Raw genomic sequence first — 27,357 nt, forward strand, 5'->3', positions numbered from 1 at the left:
GAGGGAGAAGTGGAACTGGAAGCAGCCCCCACCGAGGTCCCACCAATGTCACGGAGACCTGAGGTAGGTGGCTCTCAGGGCATCTCTAGTTGAGGCCAGAGAGTGGGCACTTACCCCTGGCATGGAGCAGTCATTGGATGCAGAATGTCCTGCATGACACCTTGGGTGAGGGATCTTCCTGTGACTACAGGGGTCCCTGGAGTTGGATGCAGCCGTGGGACCTGGAGGACACAGCCTCCAGTCTTGAGGAAACTTGGGCAATGCACCACAGCATCCACTACAGAGGAGCAAAGAAGAATTTTTAGACTGGGAATTACATGGCCTATGTTGTTAGTATGGTTTGCAGTGTTGCTTTTCTTTGTGGGGGGTGGGTACCGGGGATTGATCTCAGGGGCACTCTACCACTGAGCCACATCGCCAGCCCTATTTTGTATTTTGTTTAGAGATGGTCTCATTGAGTTGCTTAGCACCTCACTTTTGCTGAGGCTGGCTTTGAACTCGTGATCCTCCTGCCTCAGCTTCCCGAGTCGCTGGGATTATAGGTGTGTGCCACCACACCCAGCTCACTGGATAATTTTAAGGAGCATATGAGACCACAAAGAAGAAAATAACTGGTAGAGTTGATTCCTTAATTCTTATTATTATATCAATATTATACCAAAGTGTATAATGCTTTTATTTAACAGGTCAAGTAGAACACAATGGCATCCTGTTATATAAAACTACGATATTTGGGTTTATTACATACCAGATACCTCCTCAGCTGTCATATCCTTTAAACCTAATAACAGCCCTGCCAAGGCTGGTTCTATCTCAGTCTCAGGGAACTGAGACTCAGGTGCTTCGTTGATATTACTTTAGATTTGAGGATATTAGGTTCTGTAGGTATCCAGAGGACTTCTAGGAGATGGGACCCTGGTTCTCCACTCTTTCTGCTTTATCCCACTGCCTGACTTGGTGAGATGGTTTCATCTACCAACCTAGGGGGCCACCTGTCAGGGGCATAACAAAGTGACACAGACTATGGCATTCTGACAGCTAGATACCAGGAGCAAAGGCCAGAAATGGGGGCTTTTTCTTCAAAGAAAATTGCATCTCCTTAAAGGTAAATATTAGTCACAAGTGCAAGTCATTGAGCGACAAGAGTCTTGAGCTATTTTTTAACCTTTCTTTCGAAGTACAACATACATACAGAAAAGTGATAAAAAAGGTAGGGCTTAATCCATTGTAATAACCAAGACACACATGTAACCATCTGCTGGGTTGGGAGAGTCACCTGCCCAACCTCCCCAATGTCCCTCTCAGTTCCCTTCCAGCCTCAAGGATAACCACTACCCTAATTTCCTAACCTCTCAGGTGAGTAACCTGCATTTGAAGCTAAAGTAAGTGGAATCATAGAGTATATACTGTGTCTGTCTTCTGCTGAACATCACGTTTTTGGATTTATTCATATTGTATATAATTCTGACTTCTTTTCTCATTGCTGCATACCACTAGACAGAGTGAGCATGCTTCCAGCTTATGCATTCTAGTGTTGGTGAGCACTTGGATGTTTTTATCATTTGGGGCTATTACAAATTGTGCTGCCACCAACATTCTAGCCCACCTCTTCCTACATGTATGCTTGCATTACTCCTGGATTTATACCCAAGAAAGGACTTGCTGGTCATAGGATCATACAGGATCACAGTATGAATTTTTAAGTTGTTCTCTCCCTCTCTCTTCCTCTCTGTGTTCTGAGCGTACCTCCCTTTGCTGGCAGTAGTTTCTAAAACCACTTTGCAGTCTTCTCCCTTTGGTGAGATTGCTGAGGGAGAAGTTAGGAAAGATTCATTTCTCTGCCTTTTAGTCCTGGGCAATTTCAGCTGACATCGGAGTTCAGAGAAGGGAATAAATGGCTTCTTCCAGATAGATCACATTTCCATGGAGAGTTACTGTTTTCCTGTTCTGAAGTCTACATTGCCTGATAATGTTCAATCTAGTGCTTGCTGTTTTGTGTTTCATTCTTTTACTTTAATATGGCCATGTCTTTTTGTTTAAAGTGGACTTCTGGCGGACAGCACACTGTTGGGTCTTAGTTTCTTAAGATCCAGTGAGGCACAAGCATTGGTGTATTTAGACCATTTACAATTAATGTAATTGCTGCCATAGTTAGAGAGAAGTCTGCCATTTTAAAAATCGTTTTTGGTTGGCCCTGTTTTTCTTTCTTCTTCTCCCCTTTCCTGCCTTCTTTTGGATGATTTGAATGATTTTAGCATTCCATTTTAACTGATATATTGACTGTTGGCTATATTTCAGTGGTTGCTGCAGGGTTTACAATATACATACTGAAACCTTCCTGGTCTACAGAGGGTTAACATTTTACCCCATTAGGTAAAGTGTTGAAGCCTTGCTAGGCTCCCTCTTTATCCATTAGGAGCCACACTCCTGTATGCTGTAATTGTCATGGATATGACATTCAGGTACATTGAAAACTCCCTTCAACAGTCATATGTATTTGAAAGAATTTAGGATGGGAAAACAGTCTACACATTCAACCACATATTTACTGTATCTTGCACTCTTCCTTCATTCTTGACGTTCCAAATTTCCTTCTGTTATCTCCCTTCAGCTGGGAAGAGCTTCCACTAACATTTCTTTCAGAGGAGATGATCTAGCAACAAATTCTCTTAGTTGCCTGAGAATGTCTTTATTTTGCTTTACTTCCTACATATACTTTTGCGATCTAGAATTCTGTGTTGACAACTCTATCCTTTGCAGCTGTTTAGAAAAGTTTCAGCATCTTCTGACACCCACAGTTTCTGTTGAGAAATCTACAGTCATTCAAATCATTTTTTATATGTAACATACCTTTTTTCTGACTACTTTCAAGACTTTTTTCCCTTACCTTGACTTCAGCAGTTTGATTATTATAGATATGGGTGTGGTTTGCTTTATTTCCTGTTTGGGGTTCATTGAACTTCTTAAATCTGTTACTATACATCTTTTGTCATGTTTGAGATGTTTTCACCATTATTTCCTCAAATATCTTTTTCTATACCAATCTTGCTCCCTCTTCTCTGGGGAGCCAATGATACAAAGGTTAGATCTTCGGATATTGTTGCATAGGTGGCTGACACTCTGGTTTTTGGTACTGTGTATTTAACCCAGGTGTGATCTACAACTGAACCACATTCCCAAATAGGTTTTTATTTTTTATTTTTTATTTTGAGACGGGGGCTTGCTAAGTTACCTATTCTGGCTTCAAACATGCTATCCTCCTGCTTCAACCTCCCGAGTTGCTGGGGTTACAGGCATGTACCACCACGCCTAGTCCATTCTGTTATTTAATGTTTTTCTCTCTGTTCTTCAGATTGGACTTCTCTTGGTCTATCTTTGAGTTCTCTGACTTTTCCCTCTTTCCTCTCTATTCTACTATTGAACTCATCAAATGAATTTCCTATTTCATATATTGTGTTTTTCAGTTCTAAAATTTCCATCTTGTTCTGTTGTTTGTTTCTCTGCTGGAAATGCATGTCTTTCTTTTTTTTTTTATTATTGTAAACAAATGGGATATATGTTGTTTCTCTGTTTGTACATGGCGTAAAGGCATACCATTTGTGTAATCATAAATTTACATAGGGTAATGTTGTTTGATTCATTCTGTTATTTTTTTCCCCTTCCCCCCACCCCTCCCACCCCTCTTTTCCCTCTATACAGTCCTTCCTTCCTCCATTCTTGCCCCCCTCCCTAACCCTAACTCTAACCCTAACACTAACCCCTCCCACCCCCCATTATGTGTCATCATCCACTTATTAGCAATATCATTTGTCCATTGGTTTTTTGAGATTGGCTTATCTCACTTAGCATGATATTCTCCAGTTTCATCCATTTGCCTGCAAATGCCATAATTTTATCATTCTTTATGGCTGAGTAATATTCCATTGTATATATATATATATATATATATATATATATATATATATATATATACACACACCACATTTTCTTTATCCATTCATCAATTGAAGGACATCTAGGTTGGTTCCACAACCTGGCTATTGTGAACTGAGCAGCTATGAACATTGATGTGGCTGTATCTCTGTAGTATGCTGATTTTAAGTCCTTTGGGTATAGGCCAAGGAGTGGGATAGCTGGGTCAAATGGTGGTTCCATTCCAAGTTTTCTAAGGAATCTCCACACTGCTTTCCAGAGTGGCTGCACTAATTTGCAGCCCCACCAGCAATGTAAGAGTGTACCTTTCTCCCCACATCCTCGCCAACACCTGTTGTTGCTTGTATTCTTGATAATCGCCATTCTAATTGGGGTGAGATGGAATCTTAGGGTGGTTTTGATTTGCATTTCTCTTATTACTAGAGATGTTGAACATTTTTCCATATGTTTGTTGATTGCTTGTAGATCTTCTTCTGTGAAGTGTCTATTCATTTCCTTAGCCCATTTGTCAATTGGATTATTTACATTCTTGGTGTAGAGTTTTTTGAGTTCTTTATAGATTCTGGAGATTAGTGCTCTATCTGAAGTATGATTGGAAAAGATTTTCTCCCACTCTGTAGGCTCTTTCTTCGCATTGCTGATAGTTTCCTTTGCTGAGAGAAAGCTTTTTAGTTTGAATCTATCCCAGTTATTGATTCTTGCTTTTATTTCTTGTGCTATGGGAGTCCTGTTGAGGAAGTCTGGTCCTAAGCCGACATGTTGAAGTTCTGGACCTACTTTTTCTTCTATAAGATGCAAGGTCTCTGGTCTGATTCTGAGATCCTTAATCCATTTTGAGTTTAGTTTTGTGCATGGTGAGAGATATGGGTTTAGTTTCATTCTGTTGCATATGGATTTCCAGTTCTCCCAGCACCATTTGTTGAAGAGGCTATCTTTTCTCCATTGCATATTTTTGGCCCCTTTGTCTAGTATGAGAAAATTGTATTTATTTGGGTTTGTGTCCGTGTCCTCTATTCTGTACCATTGATCCACCTTTCTATTTTGGTACCAATACCATGCCGTTTTTGTTACTATTGCTTTGTAGTAGAGTTGAAGATCTGGTATTGCGATACCCCCTGCTTCACTCTTTCTGCCAAGAATTGCTTTAGCTATTCTGGGTTTTTTATTCTTCCAGATGAATTTCATAATTGCTTGCTCTATTTCTGTAAGGTACATCACTGGGATTTTAATTGGAATTGCATTGAATCTGTATAGCACTTTAGGTAGTATAGCCATTTTGACAATATTAATTCTGCCTATCCAAGACCATGGGAGATCTTTCCATCTTCTAAGGTTTTCTTTAATTTCTTTCTTTAGTGTTCTGTAGTTCTCATTGTAGAGGTCTTTCACCTCTTTTGTGAGATTGATTCCCAAGTATTTTTTTTTTCGAAGCTATTGTGAATGGGGTAGTTTTCCTGATTTCTCTTTCTGAAGATTCATCGCTTATGTATAAAAATGACTTAGATTTATGTGCATTGATCTTATATCCCTCTACTTTACTGAATTCACTTATGAGATCTAAAAGTTTTCTGGTGGAATTTCCTGGTTCCTCTAAGTATACAATCATATCATCAGCAAATAGGGATAGTTTGAGTTCTTTTCCTATTCGTATCCCTTTAATTTCTTTGGTCTGTCTAATTGCTCTGGCTAGAGTTTCAAGGACGATATTGAATAGAAGTGGTGAAAGAGGGCATCCCTGCCTTGTTCCAGTTTTTAGAGGGAATGCTTTCAGTTTTTCACCATTTAGAATGATATTAGCCATGGGCTTAGCATAGATGTTAAGGAATGTTCCCACTATCCCTATTTTTTCTAGTGTTTTGAGCATGAAGGGATGCTGTATTTTATCAAATGCTATTTCTGCATCTATCGAAATAATCATATGATTCTTGACTTTAAGTCTATTGATATGGTGAATGACATTTATTGATTTCCTGATGTTGAACCAACCTTGCATCCCTGGGATGAAACCCACTTGATCATGGTGCACTATCTTTTTAATATGTTTTTGTATGCGATTTGCTAAAATTTTGTTGAGAATTTTTGCGTCGATGTTCATTAAGGATATTGGTCTGAAATTTTCTTTCCTCGATGTGTCTCTGTCTGGTTTAGGTATCAGGGTAATATTGGCTTCATAGAATGAGTTTGGGAGGGTTCCCTCCTCTTCTATTTTATGGAATACTTTGAGAAGTATTGGAATGAGCTCTTCTTTAAAGGTTTTGTAGAATTCGGCTGAGAACCCATCTGGTCCTGGACTTTTCTTTGTTGGTAGGCTTTTGATGACTTCTTCTATTTCATTACTTGAAATTGGTCTATTTAAATTGTGTATGTCCTCCTCGTTCAGTTTAGGCAATTCATATGTCTCTAGAAACCTGTTGATGTCTTCAAAATTTTCTATTTTGTTGGAGTATAGATTTTCAAAATAGCTTCTAATTATGTTTTGTATTTCAGTCGTGTCTGTTGTGATATTTCCTTGTTCATTCCGAATTTTAGTGATTTGGGTTTTCTCTCGTCTTCTCTTTGTTAGTGTGGCTAAAGGTTTATCAATTTTGTTTATTTTTTCGAAGAACCAACTATTTATTTTGTCAATTTTTGTATTGTTTCTTTTGTTTCAATTTCGTTGATTTCAGCTCTGAGTTTAACTATTTCCTGTCTTCTACTACTTTTGGTGTTGGTCTGTTCTTTTTCTAGGGCTTTGAGCTGTAGTGTTAGGTCGTTTATTTTTTGAGTTTTACTTCTTTTATTAAATGTGCTCCATGAAATAAATCTTCCTCTAAGTACTGCTTTCATAGTGTCCCAGAGATTTCGATATGATGTTTCTTTGTTCTCGTTTACCTCTAAGAATTTTTTAATTTCCTTCCTAATATCTTCTGTTATCCATTCATCATATAATAGCATATTGTTTAATCTCCAGGTGTTGGAGTAGTTTCTGTTTTTCACTCTTTCATTTATTTCTAACTTCAATCCATTATGATCTGATAGAATACAAGGTAGTGTCTCTATCTTCTTGTATTTGCTGACATTAGCTTTGAGGCATAATATATGGTCTATTTTAGAGAAGGATCCATGTGCTGCTGAGAAGAAAGTGTATTCGCTCTTGGTTGGATGGTATATTCTATAAATGTCTGTTAAGTCTAAATTATTGATTGTGTTATTGAGATCTATGGTTTCTTTGTTCAATTTTTGTTTGGAAGATCTGTCCAGTGGTGAGAGAGGCATGTTAAAATCACCTAGTATTATTGTGTTATGGTCTATTTGGTTTCTAAAATTGAGAAGGATTTGTTTAACATACATGGATGAGCCACTGTTTGGGGCATAGATGTTTATGATTGTCCTTCTTTATCCCTTCTGACTAACATTGACTTGAAGTCCACATTATCTGAAATGAGGATGGATACTCCAGCTTTTTTGCTGAGTCCATGTGCATGGTATGTTTTTCCCCATCCTTTCACCTTTAGTCTATGGGTATCTCTTTCTATGAGGTGAGTCTCTTGCAGGCAACATATTGTTGGATCTTTCTTTTTAATCCAATCTGCCCGTCTATGGCTTTTGATTGATGAATTCAGGCCATTAACATTCAGGGTTATTATTGAGATATGATTTGTATTCCCAGTCATTTGGTTCATATTTAAAATTTTATTTATTTATTTATTTATTTTTGGACACATCTTGGTTCCTCCTTTATTTGACAATTCCTTTAGGGTAATTCCTCCCTTTGCTGATATGCTTCTTTGTTTTTTATCTCTTCCTCATGAAATATTTTGCTGAGAATGTTCTGTAATGCTGGCTTTTTTTTTGTAAATTCTTTTAGCTTTTGTTTATCATGGAATGATTTTATTTCATCGTCAAATTTGAAGGTAAGTTTTGCTGGGTATAAGATTCTTGGTTGGCATCCATTTTCTTTCAGAGCTTGAAAAATGTTGTTCCAGGCCCTTCTAGCTTTTAGGGTCTGGATTGAAAAATCTGCTGATATCTGTATTGGTTTCCCCCTGAATGTAATTTGGTTCTTTTCTCTCACAGCCTTTAAAATTCTGTCTTTATTTTGTATGTTAGGTATTTTCATTATAATGTGCCTTGGTGTGGGTCTGTTGTAATTTTGTGTATTTGGAGTCCTATAAGCCTTTTGGACTTGATTTTCCATTTCATTCTTCAGATTTGGGAAATTTTCTGATATTATTTCATTGAATAGATTATTCATTCCTTTGGTTTGTTTCTCTAAGCCTTCCTCAATCCCAATAATTCTCAAATTTGGCCTTTTCATGATATCCCATAGTTCTTGCAGATTCTGTTCATGATTTCTTACCATCTTCTCTGTTTGTTCCACTTTGCTTTCGAGATTAAATATTTTGTCTTCAATATCTGAAGTTCTGTCTTCCAGGTGTTTTATCCTATTGGTTATGCTTTCTATGGAGTTCTTAATTTGGTTTATTGTTTCCTTCATTTCAAGGATTTCTGTTTGGTTTTTTTTCAATATCTCTAACTCTTTATTGAAATGATCTTTTGCTTCCTGTATTTGCTCTTTTAACTGTCGACTGGTGCTATCATTCAATGCCTGCATTTGCTCTTTCATCTCATCATTCAATGCCTGCATTTGCTCTTTCATCTCATTCAATGCCTGCATTTGCTCTTTCATCTCATTGTTTGCTTCCCTAAACATTTTAATTATGTACATTCTGAACTCCCTTTCTGTCATTTCTTCTGCCATGCTGTCATTGGATTTTATTGATGTAACATCTAGATTTGTTTGGGGCATTTTCTTCCCTTGTTTTCTCATATTGTTCAGGAATCAGTGGGTCATTAAGATATTGCAGATTTCCTCTATCGACTTATAATGTCCCTGAAGATTGCTGGTATATCCCCTCTTATCCTTCAGTAGCCTGAAATCTTGGAGGAAGTTGATAATGCGGAGCTCCACAAAGAAGCTGCCTCTCTAGGGGTGGTGATCCTCAGGTGGCGTATATTCCCTGCTAGTGGGCAGAGGTGCCTCCACTTGTTGACCAATGGTCATCCAACGGGGAACTAGGCTGCAGGCTGAGGCAAGTCCTGTTTGTGCCTGTGTCTCTGGTTTTACCGTCCCTGTGGGAAAACCTCATCAGGCAGGGAAGACTCACTCGGTGGGGATGTCTTGCTGATCAGTTCCCCTCCTAGAGGTTCCCCTCAATCTACAACTACCGCCTGGGCTGGGCTGTCTTCCTCTGCAACGTTCCCAGGGGCCCGGATCTACCTCCTGGGCCTGGGAGCCTCACCCTTCGCAGGCGAGTCTCCTTAGGCTGCCTCTCCCAGAGACTCTGACCGCAGTCCTGGAAACTTCGCTCCGCCCCTAGGTGTGTCTCTGTGCGGCTCTTCCAGCAAGAAGCCACCTAGCTCCTGGGACCCTGCTCTGCACCTAATTGCCTGGCTATGCGGCCCCTCCTCTGAGTCACCACCTGGAGCCCCGTACAATAGCTCCGATACCCAGAGACCCGCCACACACCTCCTCCTCCGGACAAGCGGCCGGGTTTCCGACGCAGTCACTAGGAGCCCAAGCAACTCACTTCGAGTCTCCTCCTCCCGCCAACCGCCCATAGCCCTAGGCAGTCACTCCAAGTCCAAGTGACCCGCCCTGTTCCTCCTCCTCCTCCTCGGGGTAGCCCCCCGGGTGTTCAGGAGCGGTGGCTCCGAGACCAAGTGACCCACCACGCTCCTCCTCCGGCAGGCCACCGGTGTTCAGGAGCAGTCGTTCTGAGTTCAAACAGCTTGCCACGCAGCTCCTCCTCTGGCAACCGCCTGTGGCTCTGATGCAGTCACTCCTAGATCAAGCGACCTGCCGCGCTTCTCCTCTTCCTCCGGGCAAACCCCGGTGTTCAGAAGCGGTCGTTCTGGGTCTAAACAGCTCGCCACGCAGCTCCTCCTCAGGCAGCCGCCCGGAGCCCCAGTGGTTGCTCCGAGTCCAAGCACTGTGCTGAGCCGCCTCCTCTACGATGATCCCAGTTGTCCGTGTTTACCGCTCCAGCAGGGGGAGGGGCGCCTCGCCGAGCAACTCCACTTCACAAATTCCCTTCGTTCCGGGGCTACTGCCCCATCCGGGACGCCTCCCCAATGGGAGAGACTCACCCGGCGGCTTTGAGTTGGTCCCAAGTCTCTCACTATCTCCTCTTTTGAATCTTGCGTCCTGGAGCAATGTGAAATGCAGCCGCCCCCTAGTCCACCATCTTGAAACTCAAATGCATGTCTTTCTATTCATTTCAAGATAGTTTACTTTTACTTCCTGGAGCACGCTTATAATAGCTGCCTTAATGTCTTCATCTGATAATTCCAACATCTCAAGACTGACTGTTGATTTTATTTTCCCCTGATGTGCGGTCACATTTTCCAGTTCTTTATATATCAAATAATTTTGGATTGCATTCTGAGCATTTTGAGTAATATGTTCTGAAATTCTGGGCATTGTTGAAATCTTCTGGAAGTTTATTTTAAACATTTATATGTTTTAACAGGCAACCAACCTACATAGGTTCAGATCACTTGTCTGAGTTGCCTTCTCTGAAGCAGTTTCCATGACAGTTCAGTTTTCAGAGCTATTGGAGTCTGTTCCATGCATGCATCTCCCAGGCCATGGTCTCTGTTGTCATTTAGTTCACAAAGCCTGTGCTGTTTCTTTTGGGTCTGTGTCTACACATGTGCAGTTTGGGGGTGAGCTTGTGATTTTTGCTGGTTCAATCATAGAGTTAAGGAATCCTCTTCTCTAGCACATTTGTATTTCCTCTGGAGGGAAGGATGGGCTTTCTTTTCTTTTTTTCCATCTTTTTTATTGGTGCATTATACCTGCATGTAATGATGGGATCTGTTGTTATATATTGGTAGATCTGCATAAAGTGACAATTTGACCAATATCACTCCCCAACTCTTCCCCTCTACCTCCCCACCTCCCACCTCTTATTGGTCCCTTTCCCCTGATCCCCCTTTGATTTTCATGAGATCTGTCCCCATGAAAGACAGGCTTAAATTGATGATTTAGATGTTTGCATTATCCTGTGCTATCAATGCAGCTCCAAGAGAGGGGACAGCTTGGGACAGTCTAGGAGAGGAAAAAGAGAAATAAAACAGAGCAAAGATGGAGACTTCCCCTGTAGCTTCAGGCTTACATGGTACTGGTCCCCTTCCTAAACAGAGAAGGGGTTTCTCCTGGGACTCTTGCTATCTTTCCTCACCTGCTGTACATTTCATGATTCAGGCTACCCTTGGGTCAAAGTCAAGAGATTAAAAAAAAAAAAAAGCAAAACAAAACAGCAAACTCCCATCTTATGGGTCATTCTTCACATTTTGACTCTCTTCCTAATCTGCCCAATGTCCTCACGTCGTTTCTTTTTGTCTTTGCCAAGTCTTTTAGTTGAAATCAGTGGAAGAGACAGGCTGTAGTGGGGCTTACTCCATCCTGACCAGCCTTGGGAAGGGGGTTACCATTTTCTAAGCATTTTCACAAATATGTTAATTTGCCATATGTTTCTTGAGCACTAACATGTACTAGGTAGTATGTGGAGGTACCAGGTCCAGTTAGCCCACCAGATTTGTGAGTCTGCATCTGCAGATTCAAATAGAAAATATTTGAAAAAACTAAAAATGACAAAACAAAATAATACAAATCTAAAAATATAGTATCATAACTATTTACATAGCATTCATATTAATATTTTAAGTAATCTGGAGATGTTTTAAAGTACACAGGATGGCATATGTAGGTTATAGGCAAAAACCACATCTGGGGATTCTGTTATCTGTTGGGGGTGGGGGATCCTGGAACTATACAGACACTGTCTGCACTGACGCCTACTGGCAGAGGACAACACAGAGCCAGCAAGCACAAAGGACACGTGTGCCCCCAGGAGAGGCAAGGAAGCTACAGGAACCATAAAGGGAGACTGACCCAGTCCATGGTTAGGGAGGCTTCCCTTAGGAAGTGAGGTTCAAGTGGAGGACCCAAGGAGCAGTCTGAGGATGAATAAGGAGAGGGGACAAGAGACCTGCCAGTGAGGAACCACACATTTGGTAGCCTTGGAGCAGAAAGAGGAGGCGTGGTCCAGGAAATGGACAGTGGTCTGAGTGACCTGTACTGTTATGCAAGGAGAAAGAGCAGGAGAGGAGGGATGCAGGTCAGGAAGGAGAGGTCTGTGGATCTCTGTGGGCCATGTGAGAGTTTTAAAATTAGTACCTAGAAAATAAGAAGCACAATGTGCCCGCGACTTTGAACGTTTAGAATCTGATCCCATTTTTCGAATGGGGAAAGTGAGGCCGAGGAAGGTAATCTGGAGCTTAGTATTTCACAGATGAGGCAAGAAGGGGATTGGGTGAGTCCCAGAGGGGAACACATGACAGAGAAGGGACTTGCACCTGACACCCGCCTCCCTGACCCTCCATTGCTGTTTCTACACGCTTCCACTCTCCTGGAGGTCTCAGTGTAGCCCTGAGAGCTGGGCGTGGCCGTCCGCATCGTCTCCTTCATCTTTTCTCTGCGCTGAGCCTGGCAGGTTGAGTGCAGTTGTGACTGTGTGCATGTGTGCATCCCAGTGCTAATAACACTTCTGACTGGCCGGCAGTTTGTCCAGCAATGTCATCCACCAGTTTACGTCTCCTGGGGAATTCACCGTGTTTGCTGAGTGCACAACCAGCGAGTGGCACGTGACAGCTCAGAAGCAAGTGAGAGTGCAAGATAAGATGGAGACGCTCAGTGTCACCGGGTGCGCCGGCCTATCCAGACCAGGAGCCAGCCCTCTCTGCCAGGTTGTCTTTGGGGAGCCTCTGTGGATTCAGGTGGAGCTTGATGGAGGTGAGTCTGCCGAACTGGGTCGGTCAAGGTAAGCCATAGGATCCTTGATTTCCTCTATCTAGGTAACTACCAGGCTTTAATAAATAATGACAGGGATCACTTTGAGTTAAGCTACTGTTCATTCATTTATTTAGCATCTCTATGTGCCATACACTGTTCTAAGTGCTTTTCCTATGCTAGCCTACCAAGTATAGACTAGTATTATTTCCATTTTATAGATAAAGAAATGGTGGCACAGAAAGGTTCAGAAATGTGCCCATAGTCACAAGGCTAGTAAGCCAGTGAGAGCTCCCAGCCTTCCCAAGGCTCTTCCTCGCTTGCCCAGAGACCCATCTCAAGACAACTTCCATGACACTTCCTGTCGGGGGAATTTGAATAGGATGAGTTGAGACTGGGAGGACTCTAGCTGGGCTGACCCTATCTCAGTGCAGCCAGATCAGCTGGCAGGACATGGTCACGTTATTGCAGTCAGGGCTAATGTTCAGCGGTACACACTGGCACAGCCGCACCCGCCATTATGGTGAGGTTCCATCCAGTGCTTTTCCAATGGGTTGCAGAGGTCATTCTGATTGGTCATCACGTCTCTTTTTGATTGGTCAAGGTGTCATTCTGATTCAGATTAGATTCATGGTTGATTGGTCATGGTAGCATTTCTGCTTGGTCACAGAGTCGTTCTGATTGGTCACGGCATCCATTCTGGTTCGTTACGGAATTCATTCGGATTGGCCACAGCGTGCGTTCCGATTCCTCAGACCTTCCATTCCAATGGATTGGTGCTCTGAGTGTCGGTTGTTACTTTAAAAGTCTTGCTCTTGATAGAGACCTTCCTGGCTAAGACCCGTCCTTATCCAGGGCAGCTCTTTGTCCAGTGTGAGATCTGTACCACGCCTGTAGATGTCAGTGACGCAGCAGGAGCTGTGGAGACGGGGACGTGACTCAGTTTGACCTGGCTTGCCACCCAGAGCCTCGCCACAGCAGCAGCTCCTGGAGTGGGGACAGGTGTGGACCGAGTTCACGGTGCTCCTTTCTGCTCTTGAGCGCTTCTCGGCTGAAGAGGGCTGATATGCGAACCTGGGGAAACCTAAACCGAACTTTCATTTATTCATTCATTCATTCATTCTATGAATATAATGAAGTACCAATATTTTCTCTTCCTCCTCCTTCATTATCATCCAAATAAGCAATACACTAACTTGGAAGGAATTCTAACTTGTGGGCGTAAGTCAGATTGTAAGACTCAATCACGGTATTTAGCACCCAATAAGGAAGACCCCATCCAAGGAAAACAGGCTGAGCCTTCATGTTGGCAGGTTTCAGGTGGTCACCATGAAGGTGGACCTGAAGGCCTCCACCTGCTCCCACTGAAATGACTCAAGGCCCACTCTTATGCATAAAAACAGCCCAGCCCTCAAGAGAGGCTGCCTTTTCAGCTTCCCCCGTAAGAACATCCATATCAATGGAATCTTCTAATGGTTTCATTACACACTTCTAAGTTCAAGGGTAACATGGTGGTACACACTTGTACCCCAGCTACTTGGGAGGCCAAGGCAGGAGGATCGCAAGTTCAACTTAGCAAGATCCTGTCTCAAAACAAAGTATGAAAAGGGTTGGGGATACAGCTCAGTTGTAGAGCACCCTGGTTTTACCCCCAGTATTGAAAAAAAAAAAAAAAAGGTAACATGCGCATAGTAAAAATACTTTAGAGGACCTCAAAAAATCACTTACTAATCAATGCCCAGAGATAATCACTGTTAACATTGGCGAGTGGTAATGTCCTTACAAATTTCTTTATATCTATATCTGTATACACATCTGTACCCAGAATCTGACATCAGAACTTGAGTATGAACTGCCAAAGTACAAGTAGCTGTGTGGTTGTTACAGTGTTTTAAACTTCTTCTTACCCCGTCCAGGAACAAGAGTGACTTACACCGTGCTTTCTGGTAACATAACTCTGACTGAGTCTGCCACCCAGAGGGGCTCGCTACCCTATAATCTGACCCTGGGCAGAGAAGCTCAGGAGCTGACGGGCCCCGGGGTACACCGCCTGCAGATCCGGGCCAGCAGCAACAGCACCACGTCTGCACTCTCTGGGAACCTCACGGTCCACTTTGTGCAGCCGCTCTCAGGGCTGCAGGCCTCCTGGGCTTCCGACCTTGTAGAGCTGGGCCAGGACCTACTGATCAATGTCTCAGTGGCTCACGGCACCCCAGAGGAGCTGACTTTTGAGGTGGCGGGACTCAATGGAAACTTCTCCCAAAAGGCAGAGGATTTGGAGGAGCCATCTGGGATTTACCACGTGGCAGTTCCTGTTGAAGGTACGTGGTGGCAAGCATCCAACCTCCCGTCTGTCCCTCCCTGACTTGCAGCCCAAGGTTCTGCCAGTCAAGTTTTCAGTGTGTGCTGGATACAAACATGGCCCATGGGGTGGTCCTGCCTGGGTCACCCCGTGAGGATGAGACAACTCTCTGCCCTTCAGCAGTTTGCAGTTACTGGGTTTCTCGACTTGGGTACTCCTGACATTTGGTGCTGGGCAGCTCCTTGTCACAGTCAGATGCTGTCCCATGCACTGTGGGATATTTAGGAGCATCCTTGGCTTCTACCACTAGATGCAAATCATAGCAGCACCTCAAGTCATGACAGCCAAAAGTGTTCCTAGACATTGACAGATGTTCCCCGAAACCCTGAAAGACAAAATTACCCTCTCTGAGGGCCACTAGAAGAGAGCGGTATATTCTGATTTCTTCCAACAACTGTCAAGGACAATGTGGTCCTAGGAGCGGCAGCCCATGCCCTGGGGAGAGAGGGGTTGGAACTGGAAGGCAGTAGGCATGATGACTGTGCTGGCTGGGACAGACCGGCTGGCACCAGCGGAGGAGGAGGGCACAGCACACATCTGCATTGACCTGGGAAGGAGCTGCCGGCCTTGAGGGCAGCGTGCCTGTGGTGTGATCAGCAGACAGAAAGGTCGTGAGGCCTCCAGCCCACCAGGACTCTGCCGGCAGCTCCCGGGGACCTCAGAGGTGTGTGAGGGGCAGGTGTGGGGCTCCCAGGCCCTCAGCCAGGGATCTGGCAAAAGAGACAGCAGCAGGGACAACAGATTTGAGAAGAAAACCAGGGTCCAGCATGGGACCAGAAGAACCCAGAACTCACTGGAACTGGAAAAGACACATACTGAGAGGCTATGGTCCACCCGCCCGCTGGGTTTCGCCCCTCTGTGCCCATGAAAGCTGCTCAGTGGGAAGGTTTATCCCTACTGGTTGACTATCTCCGGGTGACCCTGTCACTTGTTTGCTCACTCTCAGATGATTAACAGGCTCTTCCCCTGCCAAGGCCAACAGATTTGGGCCATGCCAGCGGGAGAGGGGCTGAGGGAGGGCGGGGAAGGGGATCAAACAGGAACATTTGCTCTTGGTGCTGACTCTGGCCGGGCTGGCCTGGTGTCAGGGCCCAGAAGATGCTTGAAGCTGCCTCTGGTGGGACTTCTGAGGGCTCCTGGGGCCCCCTGCTGGGCCCCACTGATTACAGCTCCCAGGAGAAGGGAGCCTCCCTTTCAGTTGGCCACCTCGCCCAGGGCTCTCCCCACTCTGCCAGCCTCCTCGTTCTCCCCACCCTCTTCAGCAGCACCCTCCTGCACGGCCCACACAGGGTCGATAGAGATTCTTACCCACTCCTGGCCCCCTGCCAGCCGACGTGGGCATTTCCAGACACAGCCGCATCCCGGCATTCCCTCTGCCTCTCCTCCACCACCACCCCTCCAGCACAGACTCGGGCAGAAGGAAGAAACCTGCCCCTGGGGTTCCAACCTCAGAAAACATATGCCACATTTTCCAAGGAAAGTTCTTCCCTGAAGACCTCTCTCTGCTGAGGGGTCCTTCCCCTTGCCCGTCCCCTCCAGTGGGAGGAGATGGCTGTCCTTATCTTAGCAGTCCTCCCCAAACCTCTCCTCCCTTTCTACTCTCTTGACCCTCCTTCAATTCTGTTGTTACCGAGTCCTAGGCCTGAGGACTGACTCTGGGAGTCCCACAGATCAGGTCAGCCACTCCCTGCAAAAAACAGAGAAGGCAACTGCGAAGAGCATGCGAGAACTTTAATCAGTGTAGCCTACCCACGAAGACGTGGAGCCAGGCCACGTCCTGAGTCCTGCCTTCCAGGGGCTGCCATGACCTGGAGGTCTTTCAGAAAGGGGCATGAGGGCCAGGGTTAGGGGTCGCACAGCTGGAGGTTTCCCGCAGTTGCCAGTGCCTGTGGTCTTGATGGGGTGTGGTCTGGCCATCATTACCTCAGGATCCTCAGGCCGGGTCTCTGATAAGGAAGTTGCTGCCGCCCGCGGGGTAGCTTGGACTCATCACAAGATGTTTATCAGGTCAGACCTGGTTCCTGGAGTCCACGCTGACTGGGAGCAAAGAAGACGGACGTGAAATGGAGGCAGAGATGCCAAGTCTCGAGTCCTGCTTCAGCCATGCCGCAAACATTTGTGGGCAAAAGCGAAAGGTCTCAGTCCTTGTCATGCTGTCACGTCCTCCCCTGCGTGGGAAGGAAACTAAGTTCCAGCCCTGCTCCATCCCATAAACAATTTCTTTGTCTCCTGAGATAGAAGTTAACCAACCCCCTTCCCCAAAATGCCTCTGTACCAATTCCTGCCATGGTTTGGCACTCCTGTCTATTGACAACCAGATCAGAGGCCCTTGAGGACAGGACCACGTTCCTTCATCTCTGTGTCCCTGGAGCCTTGCCCTGTGCCCAGCATACAGCAGGTGCTCATTAAATGCTCAGAGGAGAAAGATTCAGAGGCTGCTATCTGAATGGACTAAAATGCACCTGCAGGGAACGTTGTCCCAGCACAAGTTGTACAGTCCCCGACAGTGCCCGTAACCCTGCACCCCTTGCTTTGCAGGCAGCTTTCTGGTCACGGTGTTCCTGAGGAATGCCTTCTCAAACTTGAGCTTGGAGATAGGAAGCGTCACTATCACAGGCAAGGTGTCTCTGCAGGTTGTACAAAAATAGTCGCTTGGGATCTAGTGAGGGGCCCTTCCAACAGGGCTCTGAATGTGTGTCTCGTACTATAGACATTCAAATTCTCTCAAGAGGTAATGATCAAAAAAATAAGAAATATGTTTCTCTTGCATTATTCCCTAAACAATACACTATAACAACAAACAACATAGCCTTTACATTATTTTAGGTATTATAGGTAATCTAGAGATGATTTGAAGTATATGAGATGGGCTGGGGGTGTAGCTCAGTGGTAGGGCACTTGCCTGGCAGGTGCAAGGCCCTAGGTTTGATCTCCAGCACGGAAGGATAGAAATAATTGGAGACGATGTGCCTATTTTATGTGCAAGAGTCCAACACCCTTTCATATGAAGAGCGTTCTTGAATTGTGGTATCTGAAGGGATCCTGGAAACAGTCCCCTGGGGATACTGAGAGACAATTGTACAGTAAAACATTGAACCACTGGCATGGAATTCTGAAGAATTCATATTGGTTGTGTTGTTTCAGGCTATAAGTAACAGAACATCTAACCCAAGTGACTTAACATTCAGCGCTTTCTTGTCTCACATAAGAAGTTAGGAAGTAAGTAGTTCCAGGGTTGATTCAATGGTCAGTGATGCCAGCAAGGACCCAGGCTCAGTCGTCTTTCTGCTCTGCCATCCTCAGACCTCGACTCTGTCCTTACTCTCATCTCTGATGGAATCAAGGAGGCTGCTGACATTGTATGTCAACTCAGCTTCCTCCAGCAGTAGCAGGAAGATATTTCTTTCTGTACCTTTTCTCTCTAGCACCCAGTAATCTTCCCTTGGATACTGTTGACCAGGGTAGGATGATGTGCCCAGCTGTAAGGGATGCTGGAAAAGCAGGGATGTGGAATTTTGAGGTTCTGCTGGGGAAGATGGAGTCTGGCTGTCAAGAGGAAGGATGGGGTGAAAGCGGCTGGCTAGCCAGTCATTAGTAGCTATCACAGAGCTTAAAGTTCATCTCGAATGCATTTGCCAGGATGCCCAGTGGCAAGGGACAGGAAAGGAGCTCAAACTGGACCAAGCTGAAAGGAAATTTTATCAATTCATAAAACGAAAAGTCCGGGGGATAGATGTCATCTTAAGCAGAGCTGGATCCATCACTTACACAATGTCTTGAGACATCTCCCCACCCCCTTGGTTCTGTGTTGGCTTCATCTGATTCTCTCTCCCAGCACAGCAAGATGGTCCCAGGCTTTGATCTCTGTCCCCAGAGGAGAAAGACTATTCCTTGTTGATATTTGCAGCAAAAGTCCCAGGCTACTTCTTACTGGTCCAAGCTCAGTTCAGGTTCCTTCCTGGACCTGACTGAGACCAGAGGGAACTGGTACTTGGTGTGGGAAGATCATGACCACAGGCACAATCTGGTTATGATGAAGGGGCAGCTCCACCCCAACCAAGCACAAGGAATAGGGAAGGGATTGTTTCCCAGGGAAAACCTCACCTGTGACTGCTCTTACCAAAAGAAGGGGGCATGGTTGCCTACACAGGAGAAGACACACTCTACTGTCCACAGCCCTCATTTTCTATGCATAAAATCGGAGGTCCAGAGAGGCTACTTGGCTTTGCAGAAGTCACTCAACTAATTCATGGCCAAGGCAGAGGCAACAACTCTTTCTCTTGATTTCTTCATCCCAGGTTTTTAGACTACCTTCCTTCTTAACGTTAAGAGAGGTCTCTTGGGCATCTTAGCCTTGCTTTGTATAATTTTATAGACCTTCGAAGTTATAGCTGTGTGAATGAGAATTCACTGAAGGAGTATCTTTTAAAGAGCTGGAGTATACAGACTTAATATACCCAAGTCACTAGAACCAAGTGACACACATGGAATAACCCTGTGTTTCTTTCAATCACCACACTTCAGTTACAAGTTAGTCATATTAACAGTTCAATATCTTCAGAGCATATCAGATGAGCATGTGTTTTCCATTTTTTTTAATGTGACACAATAGCATTCTTTATAGATGGAGAGTTAGGAAGCATAATATTAGCAGCACAATATTGAGTGCTCCTGGAGTCTTGTTTGTAGATGAGAAAACTAAGACTCAGGAAGAATAACTAAGCTGGCCAGGTCCACATAACCTTAAGAAGCCAATAAGAGGAGATGAAAACACACTGCAGGGTGCTGTGGCCCACCCCACCAGCTTGTCAGAGCTGATTGCACCCCTTTCCTCTCACCCCACATTTAGTAATGCTGGGTTGGTAGCTTGAGATCCCCCCTGGTGGGAATATTTACACCACAGGAATTAACATGTGCCATGGACCAGTGCTTCTCACCCCCACCCAGGGCATCTATAGCGTGATCCTCTGACTGCCTTTTTTTTTGCAGTAGGGCAGGGGGAGTCTTGCAATGTTGCCCAGACCGGCTGGTCTTGAACTTCTAGGTTCAAGTGATCCTGCTCCGGACTCCCAAGGAGCTGGGACTACAGGCATGTGCCACCATGCCTGACTGATTCTGCCTTTTGACTATCTTATATAAGGTTTTCTACAAAAGTTTAATGCCCCTTCCCACTGTGTTCACAGCCCCTTCCAGTCTTCAAGAACCAACTGGAATGAATGCTAAAGGAAAGAATGTGAGTATCTTTTTTAAACACTTAACTTCACAAGAAAAATATATTTAAGCACTCTGTTAGTTTTGAGTTTTGATTTGTTGGTACCAATAGCCAGAACATGAGGAATCCCCAAGTCTTTTCCATTTGAAAAGAGGCCCAAAAGGATTGAAGTCAAACAAAGCATGTTTTCTAACCACAACAGAAATATGTTGTAAATCACTAGGATATGTAGCTTAGACATCTTAGAAATTAAATAGCACATTTCTATATAAAATTAGTGGACCGAAGATAAAACAAGGGAAATTAACAATGATAATGACAATATAACCTAATCAAATTTGTGAGGTGCAGCTAAAGCAGTACTTAGAGGGAAATTTATAGCTTTAGTGTTTATATTAGAAAACAAACCCACATTCTTTTGTTGTTATAGCAAGATTGAATAGTCAACTCCTTGCTATTGATATTGTTCATGCATTCATTAATTCAATAATAAAGACCTATTGTGCATCTACAATGTTCAAGGATTGGTGTTAGTGCCTGGGAATGCAATGGTGAATAAACAGATGTGGTCCCTGCCTTCATGAAGCTGAGTGAGACAAACTAAATAGAAGAACTAAGAAATTCAGAATTGTGTTAAGTGTCTAAAAAGAACCAGCGGGTGCAGTAATAGCAACTATCAGGGTAGTCTAGCAACTGTAGTCAGACAAGGCCTCCCAAGAGATGACATGAAGATAAGAAGTATGCTGGGAAGCAGAATAAGAGCTTGCTGAGGGGCTAGGATGTGAAGGCCCTGAAGCTGGAAATTGCCTGAAGCTAGAGTGGCTAGAGTCTGGTGTGGGAGGGGGAGCAGGATTACAGAGATGGACAGAGGCCAGAAGACATGGAGCCCTGGTGCTAAAAAGTTGGGATTTTATTCTTGGCTGTGGGAGGCCACTGGAGATTGAGTTCTATAATCTCATACTATTCCAGGCCAAGCTCTCTTGGCTTAAGCAAGAGGCCCTACCACCTGAGCTGTTTAACAGGTCCCACCAGAATTTACTCCCAGAACATTCCACATACCTGCCAATCCCTTTTCCTAGAACCTGCATGCTTTCCATTATTGCCCAGCCCATCCTCCCTCCCCTTTCTGTGTTTGTTATGGGAACCTGTCCTCCAGGGAAATGTCCCCTGGCTTCACTGTCCAATTTATTGAGGTAACAGCTTGGCTCTTTTTAAATTGAATCACAGCAGCCTTGCGGGTCAGATGCTAGTAAACCCTCAGAGGAACAGATGCTCAGAGACTGAGAAACTGGCTGAAGGTCACAGGCTAATGAGTCAATCTGAGCTTTGGACAGTCCCAAGGGCTACATTTTTAACTTATTGCCTCCCTCCTCCACCTCTCATGACTTCCTGGGCTCCCCTCCTCCAAGTATTGATTGTGGATTTATGTGCCTGTTTTTTTTTTTTTTTTTTTTTTTTAAACCTAATTTCAAGGCAAGGGCTGAGTCTTTGTTCTTGAACCTCCAGGCAGGGCCTGGTCCAGAGAGGCCTGTGTCAGTGCAGTTGAATGCACAGTGGACCCTGAGCCCACATTCAAAGTTACTCACCCAGTGATCCTGAGTGGTGGGCTCCATGCCCTATGTAGGGCAGCCAGGTGGATAAGTTAGGGTATTTCTCCATTCCAAGGCTTCTACTTTTATCTCTTGGCACAGATTGCTGGGGGGTAGGGGTGGGTTGACAGCATACCCCGAAGTGAGGTTGAGCTGCCTGTGGACAGGAAGTCTCACCATGGCTGCTTCTTCAGCAGAGACACAAAGGAGACATGGAGGTGCACGTTGAACCTGGTGTATACGTAGACCCTTTCACAACAGTCACTCTGAGCTGGCCAGATGATGATGAGGATTTACGTTTTCATTGGTCATGTGGTAGGTAGTGCGTGGATAGTCCTTTCTCACTAAGTGAGGAACTGAGGTCAGATTTTGCTGTTTTTTTTTCATCTTCACACCAATGTTAACTTTTGTAACAATTTGTGTAACTTATACAAGCAAGAGACTGCGAATTCCATTGAAATGGGAGATGGGGGAATCATGGCAAGCTAAGGTGGGGCGGAGGGTGGTCCTGAATGCAGGCAACAAGGGGATGTAGAAAGTTAAAATCAATAACAAACTCATAAAATCCAGTGTGCATCTTTATTACCAGCATGCACTCACAATTCCAAGTGTCAGTGATGAAATACCCCACCCCACCATGTGCATCACTGCAGAGAGTCTAGAAAGGGCATGAGTTGGGAAGTTTGGACAAACCAAGATGGTAGCACCAGATTTTATAGGGACATACCCTAGCTACGCTACATAAGGACTCTTTTAGAAATAAAATGCATGCCATTCATAGCATGCACATTGCTTTTGCAACTTGTTTCCTTCCTTGAACAACATACTCTGCATATTTTAATATCATGGGGTCTTCTTGTTCATTCTGATTTTCATAATGGCTACACAATGCACCATTAAGTTGATGTGTGATCAATTATCCAAAAGATGGCACATGGACCCGTGCCATCGTTTTAGACACTTAGGTTGCCACAGATTGTTTGCTCTTATAAACACCACTGTCATGAACATCCTCATAGTTCAATCTTTTTTTTTTTTTTTTTACTTCTGTGGTTGTTTTCATAACTAAATTTCTAAAAATGGAATAACTGGGACAACAATTATGCATAAGTTCAAGGCTTTTGATATTGCCACATGGTCGTGTCATCTTTCTATTACCTCTCATTACTTGAATACAGAGGACACAAGCGTAGAGTTTAGGTAACTGAGCAGAGCCTGCCTCTTGGGCATATCTTGTGAATGATGAGCACATTGGAGGGAGTGGGGAGGGAGGTGTCAATGGATAGAACCAATCAGCAGCTTTGAAACTTATGGAGATGCCAACATAAAGCAGGGGGTGATAGAGCAGAGCAGATGGAGGTGCACCTCCCAGGCGCCCATAGCACCCCACAGGGACGCAGCTGTGGACAGCCTCCTCTACATGGAGTGACAACTGCTTCAAGGACGAGAAGCTGCCCCGAGTCTTCTGGAGCATAGATGCTCCTGGTGCTTCTCCTGCTGTGTGCCTGCCTGATCATCTATGAAAGTCCCTGGTGCAAAAATCAACTGTGCAGATCCTACAGTATTTGCTCCACGTCCTGGTGTGGTGCAGGCCATTTCCTAAAGCATCCTCTGCAGTCACATTCCTGCAATCCATAAGTGTTTCTTTTTCTTTTTTTTTTTTTTTGAGTCAGAATTGTTTTTTTTTTTTTAATTATTATTTTTAAGTTGTAGGTGGACTCAATACCTTTATTTTATTTTTCTGCGGTGCTGAGGATCAAACCCAGTACCTCACATGAGCTAGGTGAGTGCCCCACCTCTGAGCCACAACCCCAGCCCTGAGCCTGAAGTGTTCAAGTGCAGGCGACAGGAGAGGGCAGAGGGAGCGTGTCCATGTCAGTGCCTCAAAGCTGCGAGAGGATGTTGGGGGCCAGGCTGCAGGTGAGGCCTGTGCCGTCCGGTTCCACTTAAGGGCCTTCACCCTGCCATCCTCTATCACCATGGAGAACCTCTTGAGCCGGTGATTCCCAAAAAGGGGCACCAAGGAATCATCTAGTAATAAATCTGTCTCCTTCCCAAAGGCCCCAGTGGGGTCAGCCAGGAGCCGAACCTTGCCTTCTGCCTTGTGGGCTCATCCCCACTCTCCACTCACAAAGACATCGTTCACACTCAGACATGCCACCACCTGCACCCCCTTGGCCTTTAGCGCCCCAGCCTGCTCCACAAAGCCAGGCAGGTGCGTCTTAGAACAGCCAGGGGTAAATGCCCCAGGGACTCTGAACCATATACCCTTCTTGCCCTTGAACAGCTCCGCCAGGTTCACCTTGTTCCCAGGCTCCCCTTCAAACACCTCCACAGAGGGGAGAGCATCTCCCATCTTGATTGGGGCCATGGCTGCGGCGGTGCTGCTGAAACTGCGGACCCCTCCACGCGCCCACCCTCCTCCTTCCAGCCGCTGTCTTGCTGCCGCCGCCGCGGACTCAGTAGCGGCCACACTGGCGAGTACCGAGCAAGCTCTGCGTCCCATAAGTGATGTTTCTTAAAGCTAAAATCTGTTTAGAATCAATATGGTTAAAATCGACCCCTTTCTTCTAAAAACATCGAGTCAAGCTGGGTCTGGTGCTGCGTACCTGCTGTCTCAGCTACTTGGGAGGCTGAGGCAGGAGGGTTATTTGAGCTCAGGAGTTGGGGACTAGTCTGGACAACACAACGGGACGCCCATCATAAACAAACAATCCTTAAACCAGAAGGTAGGCACATGTGCCAAGTTCAGGGTTCCTGACAGATAACAGAGTTTGTTCATCTCTCTCAGGGAGATGCTGGGCTCAGTGGAGCAACTGTGTTGAGAGGCAGCTGCTCCACACAGACCAGAGGGAGTTGGTGGTCCCACCATCCTGCCTGCCACCACCGAACTCTGCTGTCACCCTGCACCTGGATGTCCTGAGGGGCCAGGAGCTGGAGAACAAGACAGAGCAGTGTCTCTATGTCTCTGCTTCCCTGGACCTCAAGCCTCAAATCAGGTGGGCAAATTCCTTCAGGGTTGTCATTCATTCTTCAGCCAAGATTTACCGAGAGCCAATCTGACTGGCCCTGACTTAGGGGCAGGGTTCGCAGGGGTGGGCAGACCAGCCAGCTGTTCTCGTAGGGGTTTCTACCTGGTGATCAGCAACAATGGGAGCAAAGGAACAAGGGAGAGGCTATACATCCATGACAACTTCCCCAGCTGGGGGTCAGAGAGGGCTTCCCACAGGAGCTGGGGCTCAGCAGAGATGTGCAGGAGGAAGAGGAATTAACTTGGCCAGGCAATGGAGGCTGGAGAGGGAACAGAATGGGCAAAGGGAGAGAACAGAGGGCACCCAGGAAGTGAAAGAGGAGCATATCCTTGAGACTGGAGGGGAGAGGGGCAAGAAGGAGCTGGAAGAGCAGGCAGGACCTTGCAGGTCATGCCAGGTTTGGGTCTCTTTCCTAAGAGATCCGTAGAGGTTACCATCTAAGAGTTCTGAGCAGGTGGGACATGATCGCATCTTGCTTCAAAACACTCTGCTAGCAGAGTGGAGAGTGGGTGCAGGAGGTGGGAGGGCCTTGGGGAGATTGCTCTGGCTGTGCAGGAGTCAAGGTGAGAACTCAGGGTAGCATGGCCTAGCAGCTGGGTCCCTGCAGGAAGAAAATGACTTATTCCGACCATGACTGACCACAGATGGATGGAGACTGTTTACAGGTTGGACAGTCTAAGGGAACCACGCAAGGTGACAATGCAGCGGAGGAAGCCATCGCTCTAGAAGTGCTAAGGTGGGGTGGGGGTGGGGCTGCCTGTGAGCTGTGCCAGTGGAAGGACCTCCCAGCAGGAGCCCTGGGCTTGGCTAGCAAGACACAGCTGCCACCACCTGCAGCCTGTGGGGGAAGGAGCAGGGAAAACGGAGAACGCAAACCTCACCTTCTCTCCTCACACCCCAGTTCTCTACCTGTGCTCCCATTGACGGGACCCAAGCAGAAGCCTGAGGGTGCAGGAGCTGGGGCATCACAGCCTGTTGAGGTCAGTCACTGGGGTCACAGCCACAGAGAGCTGGAGGATGTCTGGAGGGGCCAATGGAGACCATCCAGCACACTCATACTAAAACAGACGTGAAGAGAGGAGTAGGAAGATTTGAGAACTTGCGAAGCTTTAAAACTTGAAGGACCCAGGGGATGGATTGGACATGGAGTAAATGCCAAAGTGACCTCTCAGTGACTCCAGGGGAAAGTAGGACATTACCGAGAAGACCCAGGGTTTAGGTCAGACTTGGGGGTTCATGTTCCATCCACCTACTTAGGAGGTATGTCACCTTGGGAAGATCACATCAGCTCTCCCAGCCTGTGTGTGCTCTGGGTTAGAGCACCCCCCAGGGTCACCCCCAGGGCTGCCGTAAGAATCTGATGCACTAACACCCAGGAATAACATTCATGCATGGCACGTGTGCGGTGAAACCACAGCATTATCTCCTATTATTAGAACTCGGAGAATCGCAATGATGCACACTTGTACACCCAGATACTTGGGAGGCTGAGGCAGGAAGATAGCAAGTTCAGGGTCAGTTCTGGGCAACTTGTGAGACCCTCTCTTGAAATAAAAATTAAAAAGGGCTGGAGGTGTAGCTCAGTGGTACAGTACCCTCGATTTCAAACCCCAGAACCCGATGCATACTAAATAATTAAAAATAAAGAGATCACAGAAGTTGACAGGTCTTATCCCCTTACCTTGCAGATGAGGCTCAGAGTTTCAGTGACGTGCATGAGGTGGCCATTCCTAGGTGGCAAGGACAGGGTTCTTTCTCAGCTGCCTGCACTTTCCACATCTTGACCCTGTGCTGTGAATGGAATGAGAGCTTAGTGAGGCCATGAGCCCTTGGGCCAGAGCAAGGCTATGCTTGTTACTGGGGGGCCGTGACTTTTACTCCAACTCTCATCTGAAAGAGGCCACTTCCCACCTTCTCAAAGGACTTGAGAAGATCCCACTGTCGCCACGCCCAGGGGACTTCCTTGCCCTTTCTTCCTTTCAGCTGTGAGAAGAACTGCCGGCTGGCAACCACTGGCGAAGACCTTGAGCTCAGGGTCACCCTGGGAGGCAATGCCTCAGTGGCCACATTCAGCTGGTACTTAGAGGACACTGCCCCAGAGAAGGTGAGGATGCTGGCAACCACTCACGGGAAACCATCTCCCTTTTCGACCAAACCTGTGTTGAATGCTGGGTACTGAGGCGAGGTGGGTCAGCTCCACACGGAGCCAGTCAGTGGGATCAGGAGGGCTAGAGGACATGCCACAGAGGCACAGGAGGGACTTAGCCAGCTGAGTAGGTGCAAAGGATCAAAAACTATGGAAGGCACTGTGACCAATACAGTGGTGACCGGACAAGGCACCCTTCCAGGATGGCGCACCTGTCCCCCAACTTCTGGGCAGTGGCTGTTGGCCA

At 45.8% G+C, this 27,357-nt stretch overlaps 1 protein-coding gene and 1 pseudogene across 1 annotated transcript in view; one reads left to right on the plus strand and one right to left on the minus strand.

The window, feature by feature from the left end:
- The window catches only part of LOC124967120 (polycystic kidney disease protein 1-like 2), a 46,344-nt gene that overhangs the window by 11,202 nt on the left and 7,785 nt on the right, over positions 1-27,357 (plus strand). Inside the window, exons 6-12 of the mRNA XM_047529154.1 lie at positions 12,543-12,772; positions 14,686-15,094; positions 17,674-17,747; positions 20,315-20,364; positions 22,130-22,247; positions 24,724-24,931; positions 26,948-27,068. Of these exons, the coding sequence (XP_047385110.1) occupies positions 12,543-12,772; positions 14,686-15,094; positions 17,674-17,747; positions 20,315-20,364; positions 22,130-22,247; positions 24,724-24,931; positions 26,948-27,068 (1,210 nt within the window). The remainder of the gene's footprint in view (positions 1-12,542; positions 12,773-14,685; positions 15,095-17,673; positions 17,748-20,314; positions 20,365-22,129; positions 22,248-24,723; positions 24,932-26,947; positions 27,069-27,357) is intronic.
- LOC124967121 (peroxiredoxin-5, mitochondrial-like) lies at positions 23,801-24,428 on the minus strand (annotated as a pseudogene).

This window comes from Sciurus carolinensis, chromosome 16 (assembly GCF_902686445.1).
Source record: "Sciurus carolinensis chromosome 16, mSciCar1.2, whole genome shotgun sequence".
Lineage (NCBI taxonomy): Eukaryota > Metazoa > Chordata > Mammalia > Rodentia > Sciuridae > Sciurus > Sciurus carolinensis.